A 24,019-nucleotide genomic window follows, 5' to 3' on the forward strand; every position below is an offset into this window, starting at 1 on the left:
AGCAAAATGATTCCTACCTTTTAAAAAATGTTGATGGCAACAAAAAACAACAACAAAGCCTTCCGGTCCCAAATAAGTTGGGGGAGGCTAGAGTTAAAACTCATAAGATACCGAAAATCCGAAACAAGTAATTGTTCTAGCACCTGGATAGCCTACTTAATTCCATGCATCCATGTTCATGGTTAAACCTAGTCCATCAGATTTTTTTTACGCACTCATCCTTTGTCAAATTTGGTCTACCCCGACTCGGCTATGCACTGGCACTTCAAGCTTGCCTATTTAAAAAATGTTGATGACATTTTTGAAAAATATCCACGCATTTCAAAGAAAATGTTCAACATGTTTTTGAAGAATGTTTAACATGTAGTCAAAAATGTATCTAAAATAATATTCAACATGTATTTAAAAAAGTTTAGCATGTACAAAAACACGTCGCACGCTTGTACGAAAAATGCAGAACGGGCACTGAAAGACAGTCATGCATTGAAAATAAAGCAAAGAAGAAAGTAAACCAAAAAAGAAACAGAAGAAAAATAATGAAAAGTTTTGAAACCGATCCATGAATAAAAGCTTTCCAAAACCAGTTTAATAGATAGGCAGCCCAGTAAAACATGAGCGCCCCGGACGGACTCTCCCTCCCCGCCCCACCCTAATAATAATAGAAAAAAACTATCCCCTCCCAACTCACTTCCTCTCCTCTCATCTCTTGCCGGCCGCCACTGCTAACCCTAGACCCCAAAGATTCCTCTTTTTCCCCTCGGATTCCATCGTCGACCGACCCGGCCGGCGGCCATGAGCGCCGTCGTCAGCCCGCCTGTCCTCCCCGACCCCCGCGGCGCCCCGAGCTGGGTCCTCCTCGACACCGCGGGATACATCGCCAAACGCGGCAACGCCACCTTCGCCAAGACCTTGGGGAGCAACGGCCAGCCCATCGGGGTCACCTTCTGCACCGCCGCTCCGCCTCACGTCTCCCACTTCTGCGTCCACTGCCCCGGCCTCGCGCCCGCCGACTTCCTCGAGGATCCCAAGGTGATCGCCGCCGAGGCCGACCTCGTCCTCTTCCGCCTCTGCGTCGACCCCCTGGCCGTCGCCGGCGAGCGCCTCTTCGACTACTTCCTCTACACGGCGCACCCTCGCCGCCCCTCGCTCCAGCTTCTCCCGCACCCCTACCCCTACCTCTTCTACGACTGCGAGGCCGCCCTCCTGCGCTGCGGTGAGGATGAGTACGCCATCGCCGCTCTCAGGAACATCGATGACTACTTCACCGACGAGCCGCAGATGTCCTTCAACCTTTACCTCTACCGCTCGTCCAGGCCCGGCGAGGGGTGGACCGCCAGGGTGGTGTCGGTGGAGGAGCCACTCAGGGACACGGTCTGCCCGGTGGAGGAGCCCAAGCGGTTCCATGAGACGACCAAGGCGATCACGCTTGGAGGCGGCGCCGTTGGCTGGGTTGATCTCTGGCGTGGCATCCTCGTCTGCAACGTGTTCGATGAAAAGCCTGTGCTCCGGGACGTGCCGCTGCCGCTGCCGGCAAGGGGTAACTGGGAAATCTACCACAGATGTGGCCCTTACTTTGCTCGGGACATCGCGGTCAGCCCGCAGAAAGACGTCATCAAGTATGTCGAGGTTGAAATTTGCCTGCCAAGGAAGCCGACTACTACAAAGACGACTGAAACCTGCCACCCCCCGGAGCCGGAGTCCTACCTGGAATGGTTCCGCCAACAGCAACACGAAGATGAGGACGACGACGATGATGATGAAGACGTTGGTGGCTGGAAGGCCACAACATGGAGCTTGCCTGTCCCTATTGCTTCATGGGAGAACTGGCACTTTGACTACACCGTCGATGTCGATGACGTTACTGTCAACCCATTGCATTGTAATCTGCTTCCAAGGCAGCTGCAGCCCACAGAGGCACAAGCATTGCTGCCAGGACTCATCACTGCTTTCCCCATCATGAGTATGGATGACGATCTTGTCTACCTCTTGTCCAAGGCCAGCCCCAAAGACCAGATGCAAGTTGTGATTGCTGTTGACGTGAGGAGGAAGATGCTGCTGGGAGTGGCCAAGCTTGTTACTGGAAAAGACTTCACTTTTATGCGCACTTGCACCAGTGAGATCTCAAAATATATCAACAATAAATCTTCAGGTAATATACCCGCTTGGTGTCCTTAATTATGACTATCTCTCTATGAGTTCACGTGTTATCTTTATGTTACCTAATGATGAAATTAAACACAATACCTCTGGATCACTGAGAAACCTGCACTGCAACCTCCCTTTCAGTTTATAAGGCAGGCATGTATTTCCAGATCATCAATTTGACCAATGAAATAGTATATATTTATTTCCTATAAAAAGTTCACTTTAATTTGTATTCGAACAAAGTTTTAAATGGTACTCCCTCCGTAAAGAATTTCTTTACAGAGGGAGTATATTTTTGTGGCATATAAACTCATTTCGTTGGTCGAATTGATGATATAGAAATATGTGTGCCTAACAAACTGAAAGAAAGAGAGGGAGTATGTTGGTACTCGCCGAGCAAATCTGTTGTCATAGCTTTATGAAGGGAAGTATTGTGATTGTTTAGACAGTGGAGTTCAAGAGGGCTAGAGATGTAGTTACTCTTCCAAATAGGATACACCCCCTTGTTAATTCGGAAAGGGGTAAGACCAACAAGGGCCCTATGGTGGTACCTTTTGGTTTACTATATGGTCTGAATGACCAAATAATTATGGCTAAAAGTTTCGTGTTTGTTTTATCCTTGTTTTGTGACAACATGACTTCACACACTAGTTAACTCAATTCAGTACTGTCACACTGATGGTGATGATGGTGTAGAATAGGAGGGTAAAGGTAGATGTTAGATTCAGTACTTTGCTTTGTGAGTCGTATATGAACCGATAAAGCAATTCTTTGGTCTCCAGGCCTTAGCAAGAAAATTAATATAGTAAATTGTGTTAGATTTTTAAAAGCAGTTCTTCTAACTGAAGATCAGAACTGTTGTACAAATCAACTTGCAGAACATTTGGTTTTCTGTAGCAGTGGTGATGGTGGGATGCTGGCAGAAAAAAGAACCCAGACATCATATTTCGAAGGACAATATTAAGTGAACTTGAAAGTTTGAATTAATTAACATTATAAAGGCAGAGGATATGCCTCTGTTCCTAGACAAATTTACATTGTGCTATATTCGACAGTAAGCATGCCATTTGAGGAAACGTTTCCAGACCTTTTCTCTGCTTTGACCGCTAATAATACAAAAAATATTCGGATTTATCATGCAAAAATCTTATTATTACTAGATTTTGCATAAACGATTTTCAGTTGGAAGCTAAACATATAAAATAAAAATAAAAGAGGGCATAGGTATGTGTAAGATATATATTTCACCAAACCAGGCTGAAAAAGTGACTGTCGCTGTAATTTTGTAGTCATTCTTGCTCAGACTTTGACTTGCTGTTTTAAAAAGGGACAACCTATGCACACACTTGTTGATTGAAGAGAATATTTTTTTGATGTAGGGGATGTTTCCAAAGCATCGGCCAGTTTATCTGCTGCAAGCAGAGGGGTAGCGGATAAACAAACTGAAGGTCTCATGCAGAAATTTACCAGTAGACAGTGTCCTGGAGAAAATTCAAAGGAACGTCAAAAGCTTTTTGAATATCTACGCAGTAGAAGATCGTAAACAGCTAACTGCTGCTACTAGTTTTATGCAATGAATGAGCTGCTTTGCTACCTGTGTTATAATATGTGATGAAGAAGTGTTGTGCTAAGTCAATTTGCTATTGCTGGGACATCGCATTTCTGATATTATTAGAAGGAATTGACATTTTCCCTTTTTCTTTACCAAGAGCATTTCCTCTTTATATACTCCTCTACTTAAAGCCGGCTACTACAGAGCTAGCTTTAATGCGAGACCCCGTTTCGTGCACTGTTGAGCAGCCAAATCTTTACAAAGTTCAAACTAGATCGAAGAGAAAATGTTGATCATCTGGATGATACTAACTGCTAGAACAGGCTCAATAGCAGTTCTATTTAAGTATATAGAATTCAGGAAGTTGATGAGGACGTGAGGGGTTAGACTTGCAAATCACTTCTGCAGAGGCACGGCCATGGGCAAAAAAAAAAAGAACGTCTATCCATGGAGCAGGTTTGGTAGGCACTCTGCATCAAGTCATATGTACCATAAGGTTGACATTGGTTATGTGATCAACATCGTCAAGCACGAGCATAAAAACATATTGAATAAACAGACCAAAGCATTTGGACTAGATTGTGCGCCAGTTGGAACAAAACATTTGCTCACTCAACTTCAGATTTGAAGCTTGGCACCGAACGAGGACAGGGCGTCGACCCGTTGGCTGGGCAGCTGAGGTTGCTGCCAGCCCTCCTGAGTTCGAGTCCTGGCGACGCGCGGTGCTCACGGAGTTTCTCCTATAAAAAAAAGCCAACAAGGGTTAGCCCTTGGGTTGGTCTCATTTTTTTTTTTGAAGCTTGACACCAAACCGCTTTGACTTGCAAACAAGCAGGATGATTATAGCCTCTGTTTTGAAGCGACAACAGGGACAAAGCTTGTGAGCTTGCTGATGTTTCTCGTACCTCGTTCCAAAGAGAATGCAAAGAATCAGGATCACTCTGAAATGCATCTCGTTATCAATGCCCATAGTTTCACAAAGAAAAAGAGGCTCTTCACACCCCACCCTGGTAATATGAGATGATCTTATTAATATATACCACTAGACCAGAGAATAATTTATGACATACTCATATAAAATCTTTTAATAAATCTTGCAAGCATGTCCTTTATGCACTTTTAGAAGAGTATTTCGCTGAAGCAATGACTTACTTCCACCAAAGGATGTCATCGCCTTCTTGTATAATTGGTGCAATTTCTTGACCGGGCTACCCTCCCAACGTTAGGGGGCGTTTGAGGATCCTATTGTAGAGGCTCTTAGGTTTTGCTCAAAAAAGATGTTTGTAGGTCACAAAGCTCATACCCACAATACACTAGGAAGGGACACATGATAAGGATACTTCGAGAAGAACATGCAGAGATTCAGGTCTTTACTCTTGGACCTTGCAGCGGAGTGGATGGCAGCCTCAACTTTGAACTTTCAGAATCTTTTTCTTTATGCCTCACGTTGTGTCACCATTTTCCATGTACCAAATATTTTATAATGATCGTTTCACCAGAAAGAGCTTTTTTCCTTTTTTGAGTCGACCAGAAAGAGCGCCTTCACACCTAACCAAGCAGCAACACAATTTTACCAATGTTGAGCAAGAACAAGTCAAAAATAAAAATAGAAGCAATACTAGCCATCTACTAAAACAATGTCCACAGAACATTCTAAGGTGAACAACCACAGATTATAACCACAATTACACAAGACATTACTAAACCGTTCGTTGTGCGGTAACAGACAAACAGCAACCAGCTCGGCAGACATGGACCAATATATACAAGTTATAGCACGAGGTTCAACCAGTCTCCAGAATTTGACGGCTCAGACAAATAGTACAGAGCATAAAAGCACAAGAGCTTAACGGTAGGGGGGGGGGGGGGGGGGGGGGGGGGGGGGGGGTCTGGTTCTCTTCCAGGTGGCTATCCTTGAGGGCGTCATGTTCTTGTGGTGGCGCATGGTGGTGACGCAGCTCACGGTGCTTGTGCACAGGCTTGCAGAGTCAGTTGATCCTTGGGTCGTTGCGACAGCATCGTGTGCAACACCAACGAGGAGGACCTCGGTTTCTTCAGTAACAGACGTCTGTTCCTCTGGATAAAACCCTGGTGCTTGGGCTTATCATAGACAATGCCCTTGGGCACTGGCCTCTTCCTGACACAGATACGGTAGACCACATGCCCCTGGTCACAAGAACATATACGAGGTAAGCAAAGGATAAAATATTAAGCCGTTATACCATGGAGAAAGGAGTACAGAATAAGATAGACCTGTGAATGGGCAAAGAAAAAGACAGAGACCTGTGAATGGGCAAAGAAAGCTGCAGAAATCATAAGCTATGCATGCACCAACGCTAAATGGGCCATAAAATTTTACTAAATGATAACACCACTGAGCATCTAATAACAAATATCGAAACTACCAATTGAAACCACAATGCAATGTATAAACCAAAGTAACTTGCTGCATAGAAATCTAGTGACAATACTTCCGTGTGCAAGACTCAAGTAGAAGCAGACATCTAACACTGAAACAACACAAGCATTAGGCACAAAAGGTTTTGCACCAACTATGTCCGCAATACATGAGTTTCAGAAACCATAAACTGAACGACATAGTTAAAATTAGTACTCAGAAACAAAGACAACAAAGGCAAGAGGTTGAAACTTGTACACTTGGTACCTAATGCAGGAGACAACCCTATGTCATCATAATCTTACGCATCAAATAATCTCTTATCGATGACCATCCCTTCCGTCACCAACAGAAGATCCCAGACATCATTCAACCTACAAAAGGTGCATTTCGGTTAGTACATATGCTTGGTGCTAGAATTGTATATAGTATACACTTAACAGACCAAATGCTTAGCTTGCACACGTATTACTCCATATAGCAAGTAAGGCTTGGTACAATGAATCTCCATAGAGCACAGAATTTTCAAGTCAAAAGTACAGAGGAGATGGGATCCCACAAGTATCCACTGGAGCATTTCATTGAAGATTATAAACATACCCCCTTTATCATTGGGAGTACTGATAACAAAAGCAATGTAGAAACACACTTTCAATAAGAGACTAACTGCACATCACATGCTTTTTAAACTCTATTCCATAGTGCAATCGAATAGTTGATTTATAACTGCACATCGCACACTGGAGATTGTAAAAAAGAACATGCAAGGACACAGGAAGTACTTACATCACTGACACTTCTTCAGTTATGCAAGCAGAAAAAATAAGTTGCTGCATTATCGATGGCATTTGATGCAAAATGTGACACAATAGAAGATCTATTTCAACCAGCCTCTTTATTTTAGCCTTGCTATCCTCCTGTAACAAAAAATATTTTATGAAGATGATTCTTACTTGACAAAGAGGAAGAACTAAGTGATTCATATGGTAACCTCACCGCGGGTTCTGCCAGATGCTGTATACAATTGCGTACAAATGTTAGGAGGCTTTCAAGTGATGAATCATACACAAGATCTCCATAATTTTGAAGCGGTGTAGTCATCTTCACAGGGGAGCCTTCCTTGGGGGAGCCTTGGGGCTGTTTCTTCTTTTTCTCTTTCTTCTTCTGTTTCTTCTTCTCTTTCTTCTTCTGTTTCTTCTTCTCTTTCTTCTTCTCTTTCTCTTCCCTATAGTTGTAAACCTCAAGGAGGGTCGGATTCTTTTTTACCAGTTGTCTCCAATCAGGCACCTGTACCGTGAAACCCCTCAGAGCTGTTGATAATGCATTCCTTCCTTCTTTGCTTAGAAACCTATGGACCCTTCCCAGCTCGGTCCAAAATTGCGACCTGATCATTGCTGATTTTATTGAAAGATGTGTCATCGTAAAAAATCTAAACTTTCTAGCCAAATCCCGAGTAAAATGTCGAGGCCTGAATTTTCTCAGAGAGTTGCCAAGAGCCTTGAAAAGAGCAGCTTCCCCAAACAAGGGAAGGAACTCGCTGGAAAAATTCCCATAGTCCTTCAGTAATGCATCTGGAGAAGAACTCACAACGGTTGGTTTCCATATCATAAACTCTGAGTCATCGACTACCACAAAATCTTTCTTTTGGAGAGTCCCATTCCAACTGTTACCCAGTGCATGTTCTACAGTCATTTTATGCAAATAAGAAGTCACTGCTCTTCTTCCTATCAATGTTGTTTCATCAACCTCCATGGAATTTGCACCAGAAAATATTGTATGTTTTGCGGTTATTGCATTACCAGGCAATTTAATAAATTCAGTGAATGGTACCACACTGCAAATATAACATTCAAATTATGTTAATAAATCAACTCAAATGAAAAATACAACTTTGAATAAGCAACAGTATGCACAAACAACAAAGATGGTAAAAGCCACAAAATAAATTAACTCAAATGATAAATACAACTTTGAATAAGCAACAATATAGACAAACAACAGAGATGGTAAATCCAGAAAACATGTTGTATTTGAGACAACCATAATGGTTTATTATTGTGTGCGTGGAAATAAGAGCTCTACTCCAAAAAAGATTGTTTGGCATCATAGCAATTTGCAAAGCTGGAACCCCTGTCCAAGCATCGGAAAAGGTCAAACCTGGAGGTGCCAGCATTCGCTGCAGATGGAAACAACTTGTAAGCAGAAGCTGTGGATGATAGACTTTCCAAGGCAGTGTTAGATGATGAGTCAGACACCTTAAATCTGTGTGCCTTCCTTTTTGAAGTTACTACAGTCCAATCACCCCCATGAGTCTCGTCGGTCCCAATTACTAGTGGCTTCCCAATTACTAGTGGCTTCCATTTTAAAGTTACTCCAGAAAAGTTAGCCTCAAGGGTGCCAAAATGAGTTATAGAAGTGGTGCCCCATGATGGGGCAGTCTGCGCAAGTGGGACAGAAACCTGCACAGAGGGCTCCGCTGAATCCCTTGCAAGGCAACTAAGGTCTGCAAGGTCATTTCTTGGACTAAAAGATCCATCAACAGACTTCTGCTCCTGTGTGACCTGCGTGCAGGTCTCCTTTGAGCGAGCTAGAAATTGCCTTGTATGGTTAAGAAAGCCCGCGTCGTCACCTTTTGAATTAAAAAGTCCATCAACAAATTTCTGTGCCTGTGGGAAACATAAACTTCAGGTTGAAGCTAGTTAGTTAAAATAAGATACAGTACTCGAGAGATCATACCATTTTATCTGTCATGCCAGGAAATGCTGAACTGAGAAATTTTATAGTACAGTCTTGAACAAACATCATGTTGCATTGTGTGGATGAGATAAGGGGTTCAGTCAGAACATCAACCTAAACATGTCAGAAGAGGTAAAAATCAAAGAGGCACACACAAATGTCATATAATAAAACAGCAAATGAGTATTAACATACCGCATTAAACAAATGTTGTAGCACAGAAACATGACGTTCAGAACAAGAATTGTTGGGCATGCCCATAAGAATAGTGAGTATCGTTTGCTCAATTCTCAAGAGATTTGTTTTGTAGAATTGGTTTTGGAACCCTGAAGCCTGGCATGATAAGACACAATAAACTTACGTGTAACTATACAACATTAAATGAGGAATTGCCACAATATCCGATAAAGATATGCCTATTAAGCACCTGAACGTTCTGTAGTACATCCAATAACAGGCACAGGACAGTCTCAACAATGTTTATCTCCCTCCGCTGTAGTGCCCAAATAATGTAATCCATAACATGGTTTAATCGCTGAAACAGAAAATCAATAATCAAGTAAAAGAAAAGAAACATATTATGCTATGGTAGTAATTCTGCAATTGCAACTTACATAAAGATATATATAATACATACCTCACATGAATTATCTGTCAATACTTGGAAACAGTGTGTAACAAACACTTGAAGCAAGGAAAAGAGATTAGAACAGTGCTCCGGTTTTTTGTTGATCTGATAGCGCAACAAAAAAAATGCAATGTCAGCCATATGATCATAATTGTAAGTCCCACAGGAATATTGGAAATACCTGCATCTGCACCTCAGGAGTATCCTGGAAAACAGCATCAAATATTCGAGATACCCCCTCCAGCATATCACTTGAGAACCTATACGTGGAGTTGAATACGACGTTACAAGAAACGACGAGATATACATATCTAAACAAATAAACCTTAAACCAAAACGGGTGACAACAAACTACTCACTCCGTTCCTAAATATAAGTCTTTTTAGATATTCCAATATGGACTACATACAGAGTAAAATGAGTGAACCTCCACTCTAAAATATGTCTATATACATCCGTATGTAGTCCATATTGAAATCTCCAAAAAGGCTTATATTTAAAAACAGAGGGAGTACAAGCTTACTTGATTATAATCGTTGAAAATAAGGACAGAGCTTCATGCTCTATTGTGTCTCGGTTATAATCAGAGAGTACAGAGTCCACTAATGGAAGAACAAACTGTTTTTGCAGCTGTGGTAAATCTTCAGCCTTGACCACAACAGTTTCCATTAATTTCAAGATCTCCATCTTGACAGATCTACAAATTCAAATTGAAAATTTAGCAAAATCTACAAATGAGAAGAAGCAAAGAATAGTAAGTTATACCTTAAACATTGTAATTCCAAAGCAAGTGGCCCATCTTCAGAGCCCTCATCTACGAGTTGTTTTGATATCAGTTCGCTGCACAAGCTGGCGTGCAACAGATGTTTGTGTGTTAGCAAGCAACACAACACAAAATGCAACAAAGAAAAGAGAGAGTTCAAGATAGTCTTAAAGAACTATTACTGACAAAGTAATAAACTCTAAATAGTCAAACCCACTAGAATTTCATGAAATTCTAAGTTAAGTACCTATACAGCTTCAACATATCAGAGGAGACATGTGAAATTTGTGGGAAAAACTGTGGGCCGAGTGAACTGGCAACACAAACATTCATCTGCAAAAACCAAGACACCCAATTTTAGGATCAAACAATAAATAAAACTAGAGAAAAGGAAACTAAAACCAATTACAAATATTTGCCTTGGCAGGTATTAAAAATGGCATAGGTCATGCTTCTAATAACACAAAGATTATTGGTTCAATTATCAGATAAGCTGACAGTTGGTCCTTGACAGAGAAACTAAATATTAAATGTCACTATTATATTCTTCTCAAAAGAGAACTACTTGATAATACTTGATAGTTGATACTGCTATTTGAAACATATTATGTGACCTAACTGTGGAGAAGTTTGCAATTACCTAAGAATGATGTATACAAGACGAGTATTACGATTACAGGTACAACCAAAAGATTAACTACTACAGCCATCATCATGAGGAGAAGTGCACTCAAGACCCATAATTCAGATATGAAATTAAAAGTTCTGAATAAAATCCACTTAGTAGATTCCATTCTCCATTTTATTACCTGCAAGATGCTAATAACAGATAAGGCATTGTCTTCCTTACATATGTCCATGATTTGGCCTTCCGCTGCAATTATTTCTGCCAGTTTCTGCAAAATTAAAAGATATAAATAGCAATGTTATAAATCAATTAAATGGGGGGCAGACATGATAACATTGTAACATTGTATTGGGATAAGTAACCTCATTTGAAAGGCTCATTAATCTTTTGAGGTATTTCACATTATCAGATTCAGCTTGAATCATCTCACATGCCTGGATAGATATGAAACATAAGATACAATCTATAGTTCGCCCACTGCATAATTCTTTTTATTCTACAACATACCGATTGGTAAAATAGGTGGATTTCATGCTGTTCGAGCTCTGCCATCAATTTATCGAGATACCATTCCCTCTTAGTGTTATCAGATTCACTGAGAATGTGCTTACCAACCTGGATAAGATAACAGAAATATAAAAAAGAAATCCGTAGCCCGCCAACTGCACTGCATAAATGAACATACCAGTTGAAAGAATGTGTTGATCCTGTTAGGCATATGATGTGCAATCAAAGCACGTAGGTTCACTAAAAGCTCCAGATTTAAATGTTCATTTTCACTTGTCTGCATAACCATGAAGGAAGTTGAAATTAGACAGTAACAGCTGTTCATCACATAGCACCACATTTGCTCATGTGTTTCAGAATAAAAACAATAGTCCAAATTTGTACACATTATAATGACTTCAAACACAAAACAAAACAAAATGCCGCAAATCAAAATCTTCCGCACTTGTCATGTTATAAAATTAAGAACCACAAGCAACTCCTTGTTAAGTGTCAAAAACCTCAGACAGTGGGTCACCAAGAACAACATTAACTAAACCCTTGTCCAAGGCACAACTCCAGATCCTAATGATAAGAGCTTGAGCTAAGCGCTTGAGCCTGATATTAAATAAAATGGTACAAAAGAAGGAGACCTCATAGTGAAAAAGATAATCAAGGGGTCCCACCCAGATGTACAAAGGTGAGAAAAGACAATCTTCTACTATCATTGGTAGATAATCAAGGGGTTCCACCCAGATGTACAAAGGTGAGAAAAGACAATCTTCTACTATCATTGGTAATAATTTCTCAGTCCAGAACAGAGAAAGAGAACCAGTCTAGGAATGATCGCATCGACTACGGTGAGACCACTTGACACTATTTGTGACCAAGTAGCACAACTAAGTTATCATGACATAGACTAATGGTGGTAATAGTAATCAACTGAAAATAAATCATTTCTCGATTTGAAATTTGAATTATACTGACCCTAATCAAATAATGGGAGACAAGGATAATTTATAGTGTTTCTTCCACTTTGGCCTGCTGTACAGTGTATTTACCAGTGTTGCATGTGAGGTAGTTACCGCTCGCAGGGTCAGAGTCACGCACCAACAAGGAGCATGCTGCCCATACTAGTGACTGCAGATCTATGTTTTTCATCAAGTTACCTTACGCACTAGCAGTTCTGTAGGAACGACTACTGTGAAGGATCCAGGGGGTGCTGGTAATTGTGCTTTAAATGGGCATGTGTCATTAAAAAATGTAGCTTACTCATAAACCTGTTGCTTACAAGGAAAATGCACCCATTTTGGGTGGGTGGATGTGGCTTTTCTGGGGCTAGGGAAATAACTTACAAAATTTGTCATAGGAGCTTCTTCTACCACTGGTGTAAAGCAGCAAGTCATGTATTCTCCACAGCCATCCTAGTAATTGTCATACGAGAACAATATGTAGAGGTTAATTTGAGTTGGTAGGTAAAAAAAAAGGGCAATTGGTAGCCAACTTTAATGCAGGAAAGTGGAAACACCAGGTGTCAGACTCTGTGCACACTAGAGTATTGAAGTGGTACGAAGGAAAATCAAAAAATTAAAAAAGCAAGGAAAGCTATAACAAAATCAGAGATACTGACTTGATAATTTATTTTACCTTCATCATAGTGCTAAAGCTCAGACACGTTGAGCCACGTTGAGAGAGGCATGAGGGCGACCCCCCGGGCGACGGTGGGGGCGACCACCGAGGCGCGCCGCCCCGCGGCGGCAGAACGGGCAGGCGTAGGCGGCCGTTTCTGGGCTTTACTTGATTCAGACGACGAGGATGCCGACGGGGACGGAGAGGATCCAGGAGGTTCACCGACGTCGCCTACTCCGTCGGATTTGATTTTCGATCTATTTCATGCAGGTTACTCCGAGGATGATGTAGCCACAACCGTAGACTCGGTTTTGCCGGTGGAGGATCCGGCACGGATCGGGTTACATCCGGACGAGAGGAACGAGATGGTGCGCCGTGTAGTTCACCGGAGAACGGCGGCGACGGCGGTCCGGCCATGGAAGGGCCCCATACCTAAGGTACGCCTTCCAAACCTCACGCTTTTCGACTTAATTCATCCGGATTCGTGGACGGTGGTCGAGAAGAGTAGGGCATATCGCCGGTCGAGAGCCGGATCACTGCCGGCGGCGGCGGCTGTGGTGACGTCGCGGAAGCCGAGCGGGATCTGGGAGGCTCGCAGCGAGCGCTTGAACGAGCTACTGGGCCGGTTTGGGCCTGATTTACCAAGCGATGACGCCTTGCTAAGTGGGCCGGAGATGGCTGGGTATGAGGCCCAGACCATCCCGAGCGCCACATGCATTGCTGCTAGCGCTGCATGCACAGACGTGATCGACTCTTCCTTCGCGTGCGTTTCTGCGTCTGCGCCTAGGGTTCGTCGGCGCGGGACACCTATCCTACCACCGTGCGGTGCTGGCCGCGCTCGCCGGATTCCCCCGCTGCGCGCGATGGCTGGTCAAGGCTCGGGTGGGCCGCCGGCAACGAAGCCCCATGCGGTTGCGGGCAGGGCTGGGGCAGTCGTGCCGCCGCCGCCGCCTGGAAGTGCTGGGTGAGGGGCCCCCGGTGCAGGGCGTGGCGCAACCGGTGCTGGGCTTGTTGCTCCCGGCGCCGGGCGAGGCGCTCCTACCCTCTCGGGACGGACTGGCGCCAACCACGGGACGCGGCCGCCCGTGCCTGCGACGGCCGGGCCGCCGGTGTTAACTACTGGCAGTGGAAGACCTGCTGGTCCCCGACCTCCGGGGCCAACGCCGGCCAGGCCGCCGGGCATACCCGCGGGAAGAGGAGTCCCAGTAGGGCCGCGACCTCCGGGGCCGTCGCCTCCGGTGGCCACTGCCATGGGTCGTGGCGGCGGGTCTGGTCCTAGCACTGTGGTGCCGGCCCCGGGTGGTGCTCCGCCTCGGGCTGCTCCGCCGCCGCACTATGTCGCGAGGCCGGCTCAGTATCGGTCAGGGTCTTCGCAGCCTAGGAAGGAGTTTACAGCTCGAGAGTCTTTTGAGGCACCCCGAGGTCAGTGGGGTGATGATGGTGTTGATGCGTATGGAGACGGACAGCACCGCGGTTCCTCGTCTACCGGTGGAGGCCGAGGCTATACGTGGCAGAGTGACGGGTCTGCTGAGAGACCTTTCCTCGGGCCTCCTGGTGGCTTTGTCGAGGGGGCATCCGGCCCGGATCCCCGCCAGAGAGGTGGATTCCGTGGACGTCGGGGTGGTCGGGGTGGGGGCCGTGGTAGGTTTCATCGGCAACCTCCGCCTCCGGTTGCTGTTGACCATGGGGCTACTGCGGTTGAGACAGGTACTGCTCAGTCTACGGATATTACTACTCAGGCTATAGAGGTGGTAACGGCACTGGCCAAGGTTGATGTTCCGGTGCCTGGGGCTGTAGGTGAAACATCATACAGGTCTGACTCCGAGAGGGCGGCCAAGTGGGCGCGCAAGAAGGAAAGGATGCTGTGTTATCGGTGTGGTGAGAAGGGCCATTTTATTGCAGAGTGCGTCGCAGAGCTGTGTGACTCGTGTGGCAAACTTGCACATGATTCGGGAGATTGCCCGTTAGTGCATGACCAGGCTCCATCTCTGACTATGTATGGGTTGTACTGTGCGGAGTTATTGTTCTTCGAGTCCCCGGCCGCGAGGGAGATTCCCGAGGATACACAGTGCCTAACTACCGGGATTGTGAAAGCAACTCAGGGCGAGGTGACTGAGGCTCAGATCATCCAGAGGCTTCAGGAGTTGGCACCGGGGGACTTTCAGTGGGAGCTGGTCAGACTCGAAGCGAATGTCTTTAAGGTGGATTTCCCTTCTGTGGAGGATTTACAGAAATTGCTGAGTTTTGGCTTGTGTAGAGTTCCAGGTACTACGTGTATTTTGGAGTTTCACGAGTGGACGAAGGTGGAGCCTAAAGGCAAGCCGCTTACGCAGATCTGGTTGCGGTTCTCTGGGGCTCCATCTAAGCCTCTGCAGGACGTTCGAGTTGTAGCCAGTATGGGTATCATGGTTGGAAAGACGGAGAGAGTGGATGTGGCCTTCACTAGGGCTCATGGAGTGGCTCGGGTATTGGTGAGTGTTCTGAATGTTGACTTCGTGCCTGATGTCGTTCACTGGACATATAGGGGAGAGGTATTCCCGCTCGACATAGAGTTTGAGGACGTTGAGATGTTCGCTGACGAGGTGGCTGGGGATGATGTTGATATGCACGAGAGTGATGGTGGTGCAGGGGCCATGGGGGCGCCAGACGAGTCTGCTCGAGAGGGGTCGACCGGACCTCGTACAGATGCTTAGTTGCCTGGGGAGGGGACCGGAGCTGGCTCGACTCCGCCTTCAGTGCCCACGACGACACTACGTTTTGGGTCCTTTGAGCCTGCTTCTGCGCCTCCCAAGCTGTGGAGCGATAGGGTAGAGACTGATGATGAGTTTGAGCACACGCTTCCTTCTTTGGACTTTGTGGGGACTGCAGTTCGGGATGTAGAGTCGGAGGTCGCTCCTAGTTCCCTTGCTGTACCGGTTGAGGTGGCTCCGGCATTGTCATCTATGACCAAGGTGGGCCTCACGGGACGGGGGTCAAGGCAGGTGGCCTTGTCCTCTCCCCTACCTATACAGACGCCGGTGTCACCGGCCAAGTCGGGGGCTGCCAGCGATAGGAGCGGGAGTCCGAGGCAGGTGGCTTCGGCTCTCCCTCCTCAGGCCCTGGCTGTGGCGCCAGTATCCAGTGGGACGCCGGGGGAGGAGGGGCTGGGGCAGGTGGCCCTAGACTTCCCTTCATCGTCTGCGGTCAGGAGGACCGCTTCCTCGGCGACTTCGACGCTCCGCTCTGAGCCGGTGGGCGGGGCAGGAGGAGGGAGTGGGCAGGTGGCCCCAGCTGTCCCGCCTCTTGCCATACCCGCCGGGCACTTGTCTGAGGGCATCGGGAGCCCGCAGCTCCCTCATTCTCGAGAGGAGGTTGTTGCCTTCGGCGGTATCCCAGACCCGGTCTCGATGGGGAGACGGATCAGTGCTCGCGTTCTGGACCTTCCGGAGGTGGACGATATGCAGCAGCGGTGCGCTATGAGGGCGGCCAAGCTTCACGATGCTGCGATATCTACTGGTATGTCCGTTAACATATCTAATTCTTTATTGCATTTTGCTCCTGAGGAGATTGTTAATAATGCAAATAAATTAGGAGTTTCACTAGGCGCTAATGATATTGAAACCTCCAATTCGGTGAATGATATGTTAGATTTAGAGGCGGAGCGGGCCTTAGAGACTATTCGTCATCTTGCTGCGGTCAAGCCCATGAATGATGAGGAAATTGATGCGTTAGGGGTTAGAGTGCTAAATAATCTATGTGCGGACCTAGTACCTTCTAATCAGGAGTCGGAGGGCGAGGATGTGCCCTTAGAGGATGTAGATATCAGGACCGTTCAGTCCGGTTATGAGGACCGGGTGACAGAGCACACTAAGCCAAGGTGTAAGTGGAAGCGAAAGATTTATCCCGACCCTGCTGTTCGTAGGAGTGCCGGGATTCGGACTGCTAAAAAATTCCATGATGAACTATGAAAGGAATCTTTTGGAATAGCAGAGGTCTGAAAGACTTGGCTAAAAGAAGGTTTCTTGCTGAAGCTTCTCTGGAACATCGATTAGATTTCGTTGCTCTGTCGGAAACCGGGCGAGATAATTTTGCGCCGCAATTTCTTTCCTCTCTTGTGGGTGGTCTTGATTTCGATTGGCATTGCCTCCCGCCACGAGGTAGATCGGGGGGCATCTTACTGGGTGTGAGATGTGACTCCCTTGAAGTCCGGAGTGTAGTAATGGGTGACTTCGCGGTAAAGTTTCGAGTTAGGTCTAAAGTTGATGGGTTCAACTGGGCTTTGGTAGCGGTCTATGGTGCCGCCCAACCCGAGCTTAAACCGGAGTTTCTGGCGGATCTTGTTCGGATATGTGGGTCCGAACAGCTTCCGATTTTGGTCGGGGGTGATTTCAATATCATTAGAAGGAGAGAGGAGAAAAACAATGATAACTTCGACGGCAGGTGGTCGTTCATGTTCAATACTATTATTGAAAGCTTAGATCTAAGGGAGATAGAGCTCACTGGTAGACAGTTTACCTGGGCTAATGCTATGCCAAACCCGACATATGAAAAGCTTGATCGGGTTCTCGCCAGCGTGGAGTGGGAACAGAAGTTCCCTCTTGTTACGGTGCAAGCTCTCACGCGGGGAATCTCCGATCACACACCTTTGTTCGTGGACTCAGGGGAGCCGAACCATACAGGAAACAAAAACACCTTCTCTTTTGAGATGGCCTGGTTCGAACGCGAGGGATTCTTAGACATCATAGCCAGGGAGTGGGCTAAGGGTGTTGGAGGAAGGACGGCGGTCGAGCGCTGGCAGAATAAAATTAGGCATTTGAGAAGTTTCTTACGGGGTTGGGCTAAGCATCTAAGTGGGGTGTATAAGATTGAGAAGGATAGGCTCCTCTCTCTTGTACATGCATTGGACGTCAAAGCTGAATCCGCGTTGTTGCTGCCCACCGAGCTCCAAGTTAAAAATGAGGCGGAGAAGAGGCTGAAAGAACTTCTCCGCGAAGAAGAGTTGAAGTGGGCTTTGCGTGCCAAGGTCCGCAAAGTAGTCCAAGGGGACGCGAATACTCAATTTTTCCACCTCATTGCTAATGGTAAACACAGAAAGAAGCGGATCTTTCAGCTAGAGCAGGATGAGGGTACTATTTTAGGGCAGGATAATCTCAAAACCTATATTACCGAATACTATAGACAGCTATTTGGACCGCCGGAGGCCAATTGTGTGTCCCTCGATGAGTCCAGGGTTGAGGACGTGCCTCAATTGACTGCTGCTGATAATGATATCCTGGTTGCCCCGTTCTCAGAAAAGGAGGTGTTTGATGCTATTGCACAAATGAAAAACAATAAGGCTCCCGGTTCGGATGGGTTCCCGGCTGAGTTCTATAAAAAGTGCTGGCACATTATTAAGGGGGATTTACTACCTATGTTTCATGATCTATTCTCTGGCCAGCTTCAATTATCTCACCTGAATTTTGGAACTATCACATTGCTTCCGAAGAAAACGGATGCTGCGAGGATTGAGCAGTTCAGGCCGATCTGCCTCCTCAATGTTAGTTTCAAAATCTTCACCAAGGTCGGAACTAATAGGCTCACACAAATTGCGCAATCTGTGGTGCAGCAATCCCAAACTGCTTTCATGCCGGACAGGAACATCCTTGAAGGGGTGGTTGTCCTTCATGAAACGCTCCATGAAATCCATTCCAAAAAATTAGATGGAGTAATTTTTAAGGTGGATTCGAAAAAGCGTACGATAAAGTTAAGTGGCCATTCCTCCAGCAGGCACTGCGTATGAAAGGTTTTGATGAAGCCTGGCGCCGACAGGTCGAATCATTTATGCAAAAAGGGAGTGTGGGAATTAAAGTGAATGACGACATAGGTCATTATTTCCAGACACACAAAGGCCTAAGACAAGGAGATCCGATGTCCCCTATCCTGTTTAACATTGTGGTGGATATGTTAGCAATTTTGATAGGCCGGGCTAAGGAAAATGGTCAAGTGGGTGGGTTGGTTCCTCATCTTGTGGAGGGAGGTGTTTCCATCCTTCAGTACGCCGATGATACAATCATCTTTATGGAGCATGATTTGGCCAAGGCGAGAAATATGAAGCTTGTGTTATGTCTGTTTGAACAATTGACCGGGTTAAAGATTAACTTCCATAAGAGCGAATTGTTCTGCTTTGGTAGAGCCAAAGACGACCAGGAGTCTTATAGGCAGTTGTTTGGGTGCGAGTTGGGGAGTTTATCCCTCTCTTATCTTGGAATCCCGATTCATCATCGTAGGCTAACAAACAAAGAATGGAAGTGCATCGATGATCGATTTGAGAAAAAACTGAGTTGTTGGAAGGGTAAGCTCATGTCATACGGAGGCCGGTTGATATTGATTAATTCGGTGCTCACGAGTATGCCTATGTTTCTCTTATCTTTCTTTGAGGTCCCAGTTGGTGTTAGGAAACGACTGGACTTCTATCAGTCGCGCTTCTTTTGGCAGGGTGATGAACTTAAAAGAAAATACCGGCTTGCTAAATGGGACATCATCTGTAGACCGAAAGACCAAGGGGGTCTTGGTATTGAAAATCTTGAAGTCAAGAATAGATGTCTTCTGAGTAAGTGGTTGTGGAAGCTGTCCTCCGGGACTAAGGCCATGTGGGCGCAGATCCTCCGCAACAAGTACCTCCAAACTAAAACATTGTCCCAGGTCGCAGTCAGGCCAACTGACTCGCCCTTCTGGAAAGTACTAATGAAAGTCAAACAATCTATGTTCATTAGGACGAGATTTGTTATTGGAAACGGTACAAGTACCCGCTTCTGGGAGGATACTTGGCTTGGTGAATCACCTTTAGCCATTCAATATCCGTCTTTATATCGGATTGCTCAACGACGTGAGGTATTCGTGGCAACGGTATTCCAATCTATTCCCCTTAATATTCAGTTTAGACGGTCGCTAGCGGGCAATCGTTGGGAAGAATGGCTTCATCTAGTTAGGAGACTGATGGAGGTTCAACTTTCTCACCAACCCGATATGTTGCGTTGGAAGTTGACTAGTTCTGGAGCATTTACAGTTAAATCAATGTATATTGATGTTATTAATTTGACTGCTATTCCAACTTCCAAGTTTGTTTGGGCTGTCAAGGTGCCTTTGAAAATAAAAGTGTTTATGTGGTTTGTCCATAAACAAGTTATTTTAACAAAGGACAACTTGATTAAACGCAATTGGACAGGACCTACTAGGTGTAGTTTCTGTGATCGGGATGAGACGATTAAGCATTTATTCTTTGATTGCCCGTTGGCTAGAGTTCTTTGGCGGACGATCCATATTGCTTTTAATCTTACTCCACCGACTTCTGTCAATGCTTTATTTGGGACATGGCTTAATGGGGTTGAGTCTGTTCTCGCAAGACATATTCGGGTTGGAGTATGCGCTTTGTTATGGACTATCTGGAATTGCAGAAATATTTGGTTTTTAACAGAACATCACGGATTCATTTTTTGCAGGTTATTTTCCGAGCTACGGCACTAATCCGTTCGTGGTCGCTACTCACTCCGATGGAGGCCAGGGAGCATTTGGTTACTGGATCTGTCCGTTGGGAGATGGTCGCTCGGGATATCTTCAACCGGTTTGGATGGCGGTCATGTAATAGGATAGGCAATTAGCTTTCCTATCTATTGTTAGCCAGCCGGTTGTGGCATCTTTTTTGGGCTAGTTTGTATATCTAGTCGTCTGTAGCTCTGTGTGGGCTGCATTCCTCTTTTTCCTTTTTGTTTAGCTGGAGACTGTGGAACCTTGTTGGCACTTTTGCCTTTTTTTGGTTAATAAGATGGCCGTATGCATCGTTTTGATGCAGAGGCCGGGGAGACCCCCCTTTTCGAAAAAAAATCATAGTGCTAAAGTGATTGCGCCAAAGTAACACACAAACCTCTTCTTCCTTCGTATCCTCTCGCAAACATGATAGCCTGAAGTGTTAATAAAAAAGCTCGCGTGTTTATCAATTATGTGGAAAATTACTTGTCAATAATGGTATCTCACGTGTTCATCAATTATGTGGAAAATTACGTGTCAATAATGGTGTCACTCCCGTGACTGATCATAGTCACTAGAGGCATGTAATGGAGCTATTTAAGTAGTTGTTTCTGCTATTTTAGTTGATCAGTCTTCTAAACCCTAATAAGATACTTAAAATAGAAGATTGGGTCTGTTGTTCCTTTTTTTATTTGAACAAGCATTTAAGATGCATGTCATATTGCTAATATCCCCCTCCAACACCATTCTCAATTTACTGCTAGCAATGTCACCTTCCTGCCACCTATTGTTTAGCACACTGCAATAAAGGGTCCTAACAAATACGACCAAAAACTGCATACTCTTAAGCTATATAGGTAGGTATACTTACCCATGAGGAGTAAGTGAGTTGCCATGTAGAAACTGATGAATAAGACTCCCTACAAATCAATGCAAGAGTGCAAAGTAAATACCGTGTAGATAATACTGGTGACTAAAAAAATTGCACATACATAAATAGTCAGTACTTAGTACTTACATTTAGCACTGTCAACCGCAGAGAACTCAAGGCCACCTTCCATCTTTGACACATACTCACCAAGCTCCATCATAAGTGTATCATGGGATTTATTACCAAGCGCCTCAGATAGTGCCATATCCTAATGATGCATATCACATAATTATCATTACACGACAAAAAATCACAGTACTACCATATCCACACAAAATACAAAATATCACACTAAGAAAGAATTACCCGCGGATCCACGACCCAGCCATGAAAAAGAGATGCACCAGAGAGTTCAGATATACCTACTGTATCATCGTCACCTATCTTCGCAAAAGCTCTAGTACTGCATTCAACAGAACAAATAATTACAACACAATGAAGAAAAAGTTGTGAACTGCAAACTGATAGTCCATTCCAACCAACCTAGTGAAATTCACATTAACCAGTAGTGCCCCTTTAACATAAGACGTTAGTCCTTTTGTCACAAACGATTGCATTGAGGTATCCCACACCAACTCAGGATGGCTCGTGGAGATGTGCGACTTGAGCCGGCTGAGCAGGTAGTTCTCCGAAACTTCACCCATATCATTTAGGATATCCAATTTGATCTTACCAGTCAGTAACAAGGAATTGCCTGCAAATAAGTTAAACCCAGGTAAATTCGAGATGGTGTAACAGATCTTATTAAGAAATGATGCTTAATTAAGTAGTCATACAAATCCCTAAGAGGGCACACGGTCCATCGTCCTCCTGGTAGACAATGTGTGTGAGGTGGCCCTCAAAGTGTATCTGCCTCGTCTTGTATGTCCTCTCTGAGACCTGGTTGGCATCGGGTGGCTCTGAGGGCAGATGGTCCATGACCAATTCCTGCAAGATTAAAAGATAGCATTAGCAGTGTTACATCCTAAATCAGAGGAAAACATGATACATTCTATTAGAATAGATAACCTCTTAAAAGCTCATTAATCTCCTTAGGTATTCCTCGTTGTTGGTATTATCAGGTTCGGCTTGAATCATCTTAAAGACCTGGATACATATGAAACTGGTATATAATCTAGGTCCACCACTGCACAATTTTTTGGTTCAACAACATACCGACTGGTAAAATGTGCAGATTTCCAGCTGGTCAAGATCGTTCGTCAGTGTATTCAGATATCCAGCCCTCTTAGTGTCATCAGATTCGGCCAGAATCATCTTACCAACCTGGATAAAGATAACAAAACGTAATCAGAATTATTATTATTATTATTATTATTATTATTATTATTATTATTATATAGATAACCCAGTGCACTGCATAATCAAAACATACCAGTTGAAAGAATGGATTGATCCTGGTAGGTGTATGATGTGCAACCAAAGCACGAAGGTTCAATAGAAGTTTCAGAAGAAAAAGTTCATTTTCACCTGCCTGCATAACCATGAAGAAACATGAAATCAGACCGTAACAGTTATGCATCACCTATAAATGCACTTGTTCATGTGTCTCGTATCAAAGTAAATAAGAACTTTGTAGCCAACTAGCCATCATCACGACTTCAAACATCAAACAAAAATCCTCTGCAGTTGCCATGTACTACCTTCATTCCTAAATATAAGGCGTTGCCCCAACATCTTATATTTAGGAATGGAGGTAGTATAAATTATGAACCAGACTCAACTCGTTGTTCAGTGTCAATTATCTCAGGCAGTAGCTCATAAATAACAATATTAATTCGAAACTTGTCTAAGGCACAACTCCAGATCCTAATGATAAGAGTTTAAACTAAACCTTTGAGCCTGAGTGGAACTGTATAAAAGAAGGAAACATCATAGTGCGCTAAATAATCAAAGGGTTTGAGCTAAACCCTTCACTACAGGAAAAAACTTATAAGCCGTGTACCTAATACACTCGGCTTACATCGATTTAAATTCGGTTTACATATAAGCCGAGTAAATCACCTGGCTTATAGCACTCGGTTTACAGTCGACCGGCTTATATCATATAAGCCGAGAGCTCGACCGAAAAAACCCGGCTTATGTATAAACCGAGTATTTTTAAAGGGCTCTTGGTTTAATAAAGTAACATGACGGTAGCCTGCTGTTAACGGCCACGTGTCACCGTTTATATAAGTCGAGCGCCGTCTTCCGGGCACGGTTTATATATAAGCCGGGTGCAACCGCGAACGCACGGTTTATATATAAGCCGGGTGTAACCAGGAATTGCATGGTTTATATATAAGCCGGGTGCAACCACGAACTGCACGGTTTATATATAAGCCAAGTGCAACCGCGAACCGCACAGTTACTATATAAGCCGAGTTCCTCCGACAACAGCACGGTTATATACATATATAAGCCGGGTGCTGGTTAACTGAGGCACACGGCTTATACAGCCTGCCCGTGTAACCATATGGTCTATAAGCCAGGTGCTTGGTGCTGGGCTACACGACTTATAGGTTGGCCGCAGCTATATGTCTTATAAGCCGGGTGTCAGATAGCTGGGCTACACGGCTTGTAAGCCTTATAACATTTTTTTGGTACTCGCTTCAGGGAGCAGCAACAACATATATGCAGTAGTACATCTATCCAGCAACACATA

The 24,019-nt window shown here is 44.7% G+C and overlaps 1 protein-coding gene across 1 annotated transcript; it reads left to right on the forward strand.

Annotated features, from left to right (window-relative positions):
- Nucleotides 1-680: 680 nt before the first annotated feature.
- On the forward strand, nt 681-3,915 carry LOC125540900. Its single transcript, XM_048704430.1, has 2 exons — nt 681-2,149; nt 3,525-3,915. Exons 1-2 carry the CDS (start codon nt 793-795, stop codon nt 3,686-3,688), a joined length of 1,521 nt encoding a protein of 506 aa, XP_048560387.1. The 5' UTR covers nt 681-792; the 3' UTR covers nt 3,689-3,915.
- Nucleotides 3,916-24,019: the final 20,104 nt, after the last annotated feature.

The sequence above is a fragment of the Triticum urartu genome, chromosome 2 (assembly GCF_003073215.2).
Source record: "Triticum urartu cultivar G1812 chromosome 2, Tu2.1, whole genome shotgun sequence".
Taxonomy (NCBI): Eukaryota; Viridiplantae; Streptophyta; class Magnoliopsida; order Poales; family Poaceae; genus Triticum; species Triticum urartu.

Bases quoted from the DNA above. Each gene is read 5' to 3' on its own strand.
- LOC125540900 (XM_048704430.1), top strand. From the start codon at position 793: ATGAGCGCCGTCGTCAGCCCGCCTGTCCTCCCCGACCCCCGCGGCGCC. The intron at 2,150-3,524 runs GTAATATACCCG...TTTTTGATGTAG, and splicing joins TATCAACAATAAATCTTCAG to GGGATGTTTCCAAAGCATCG.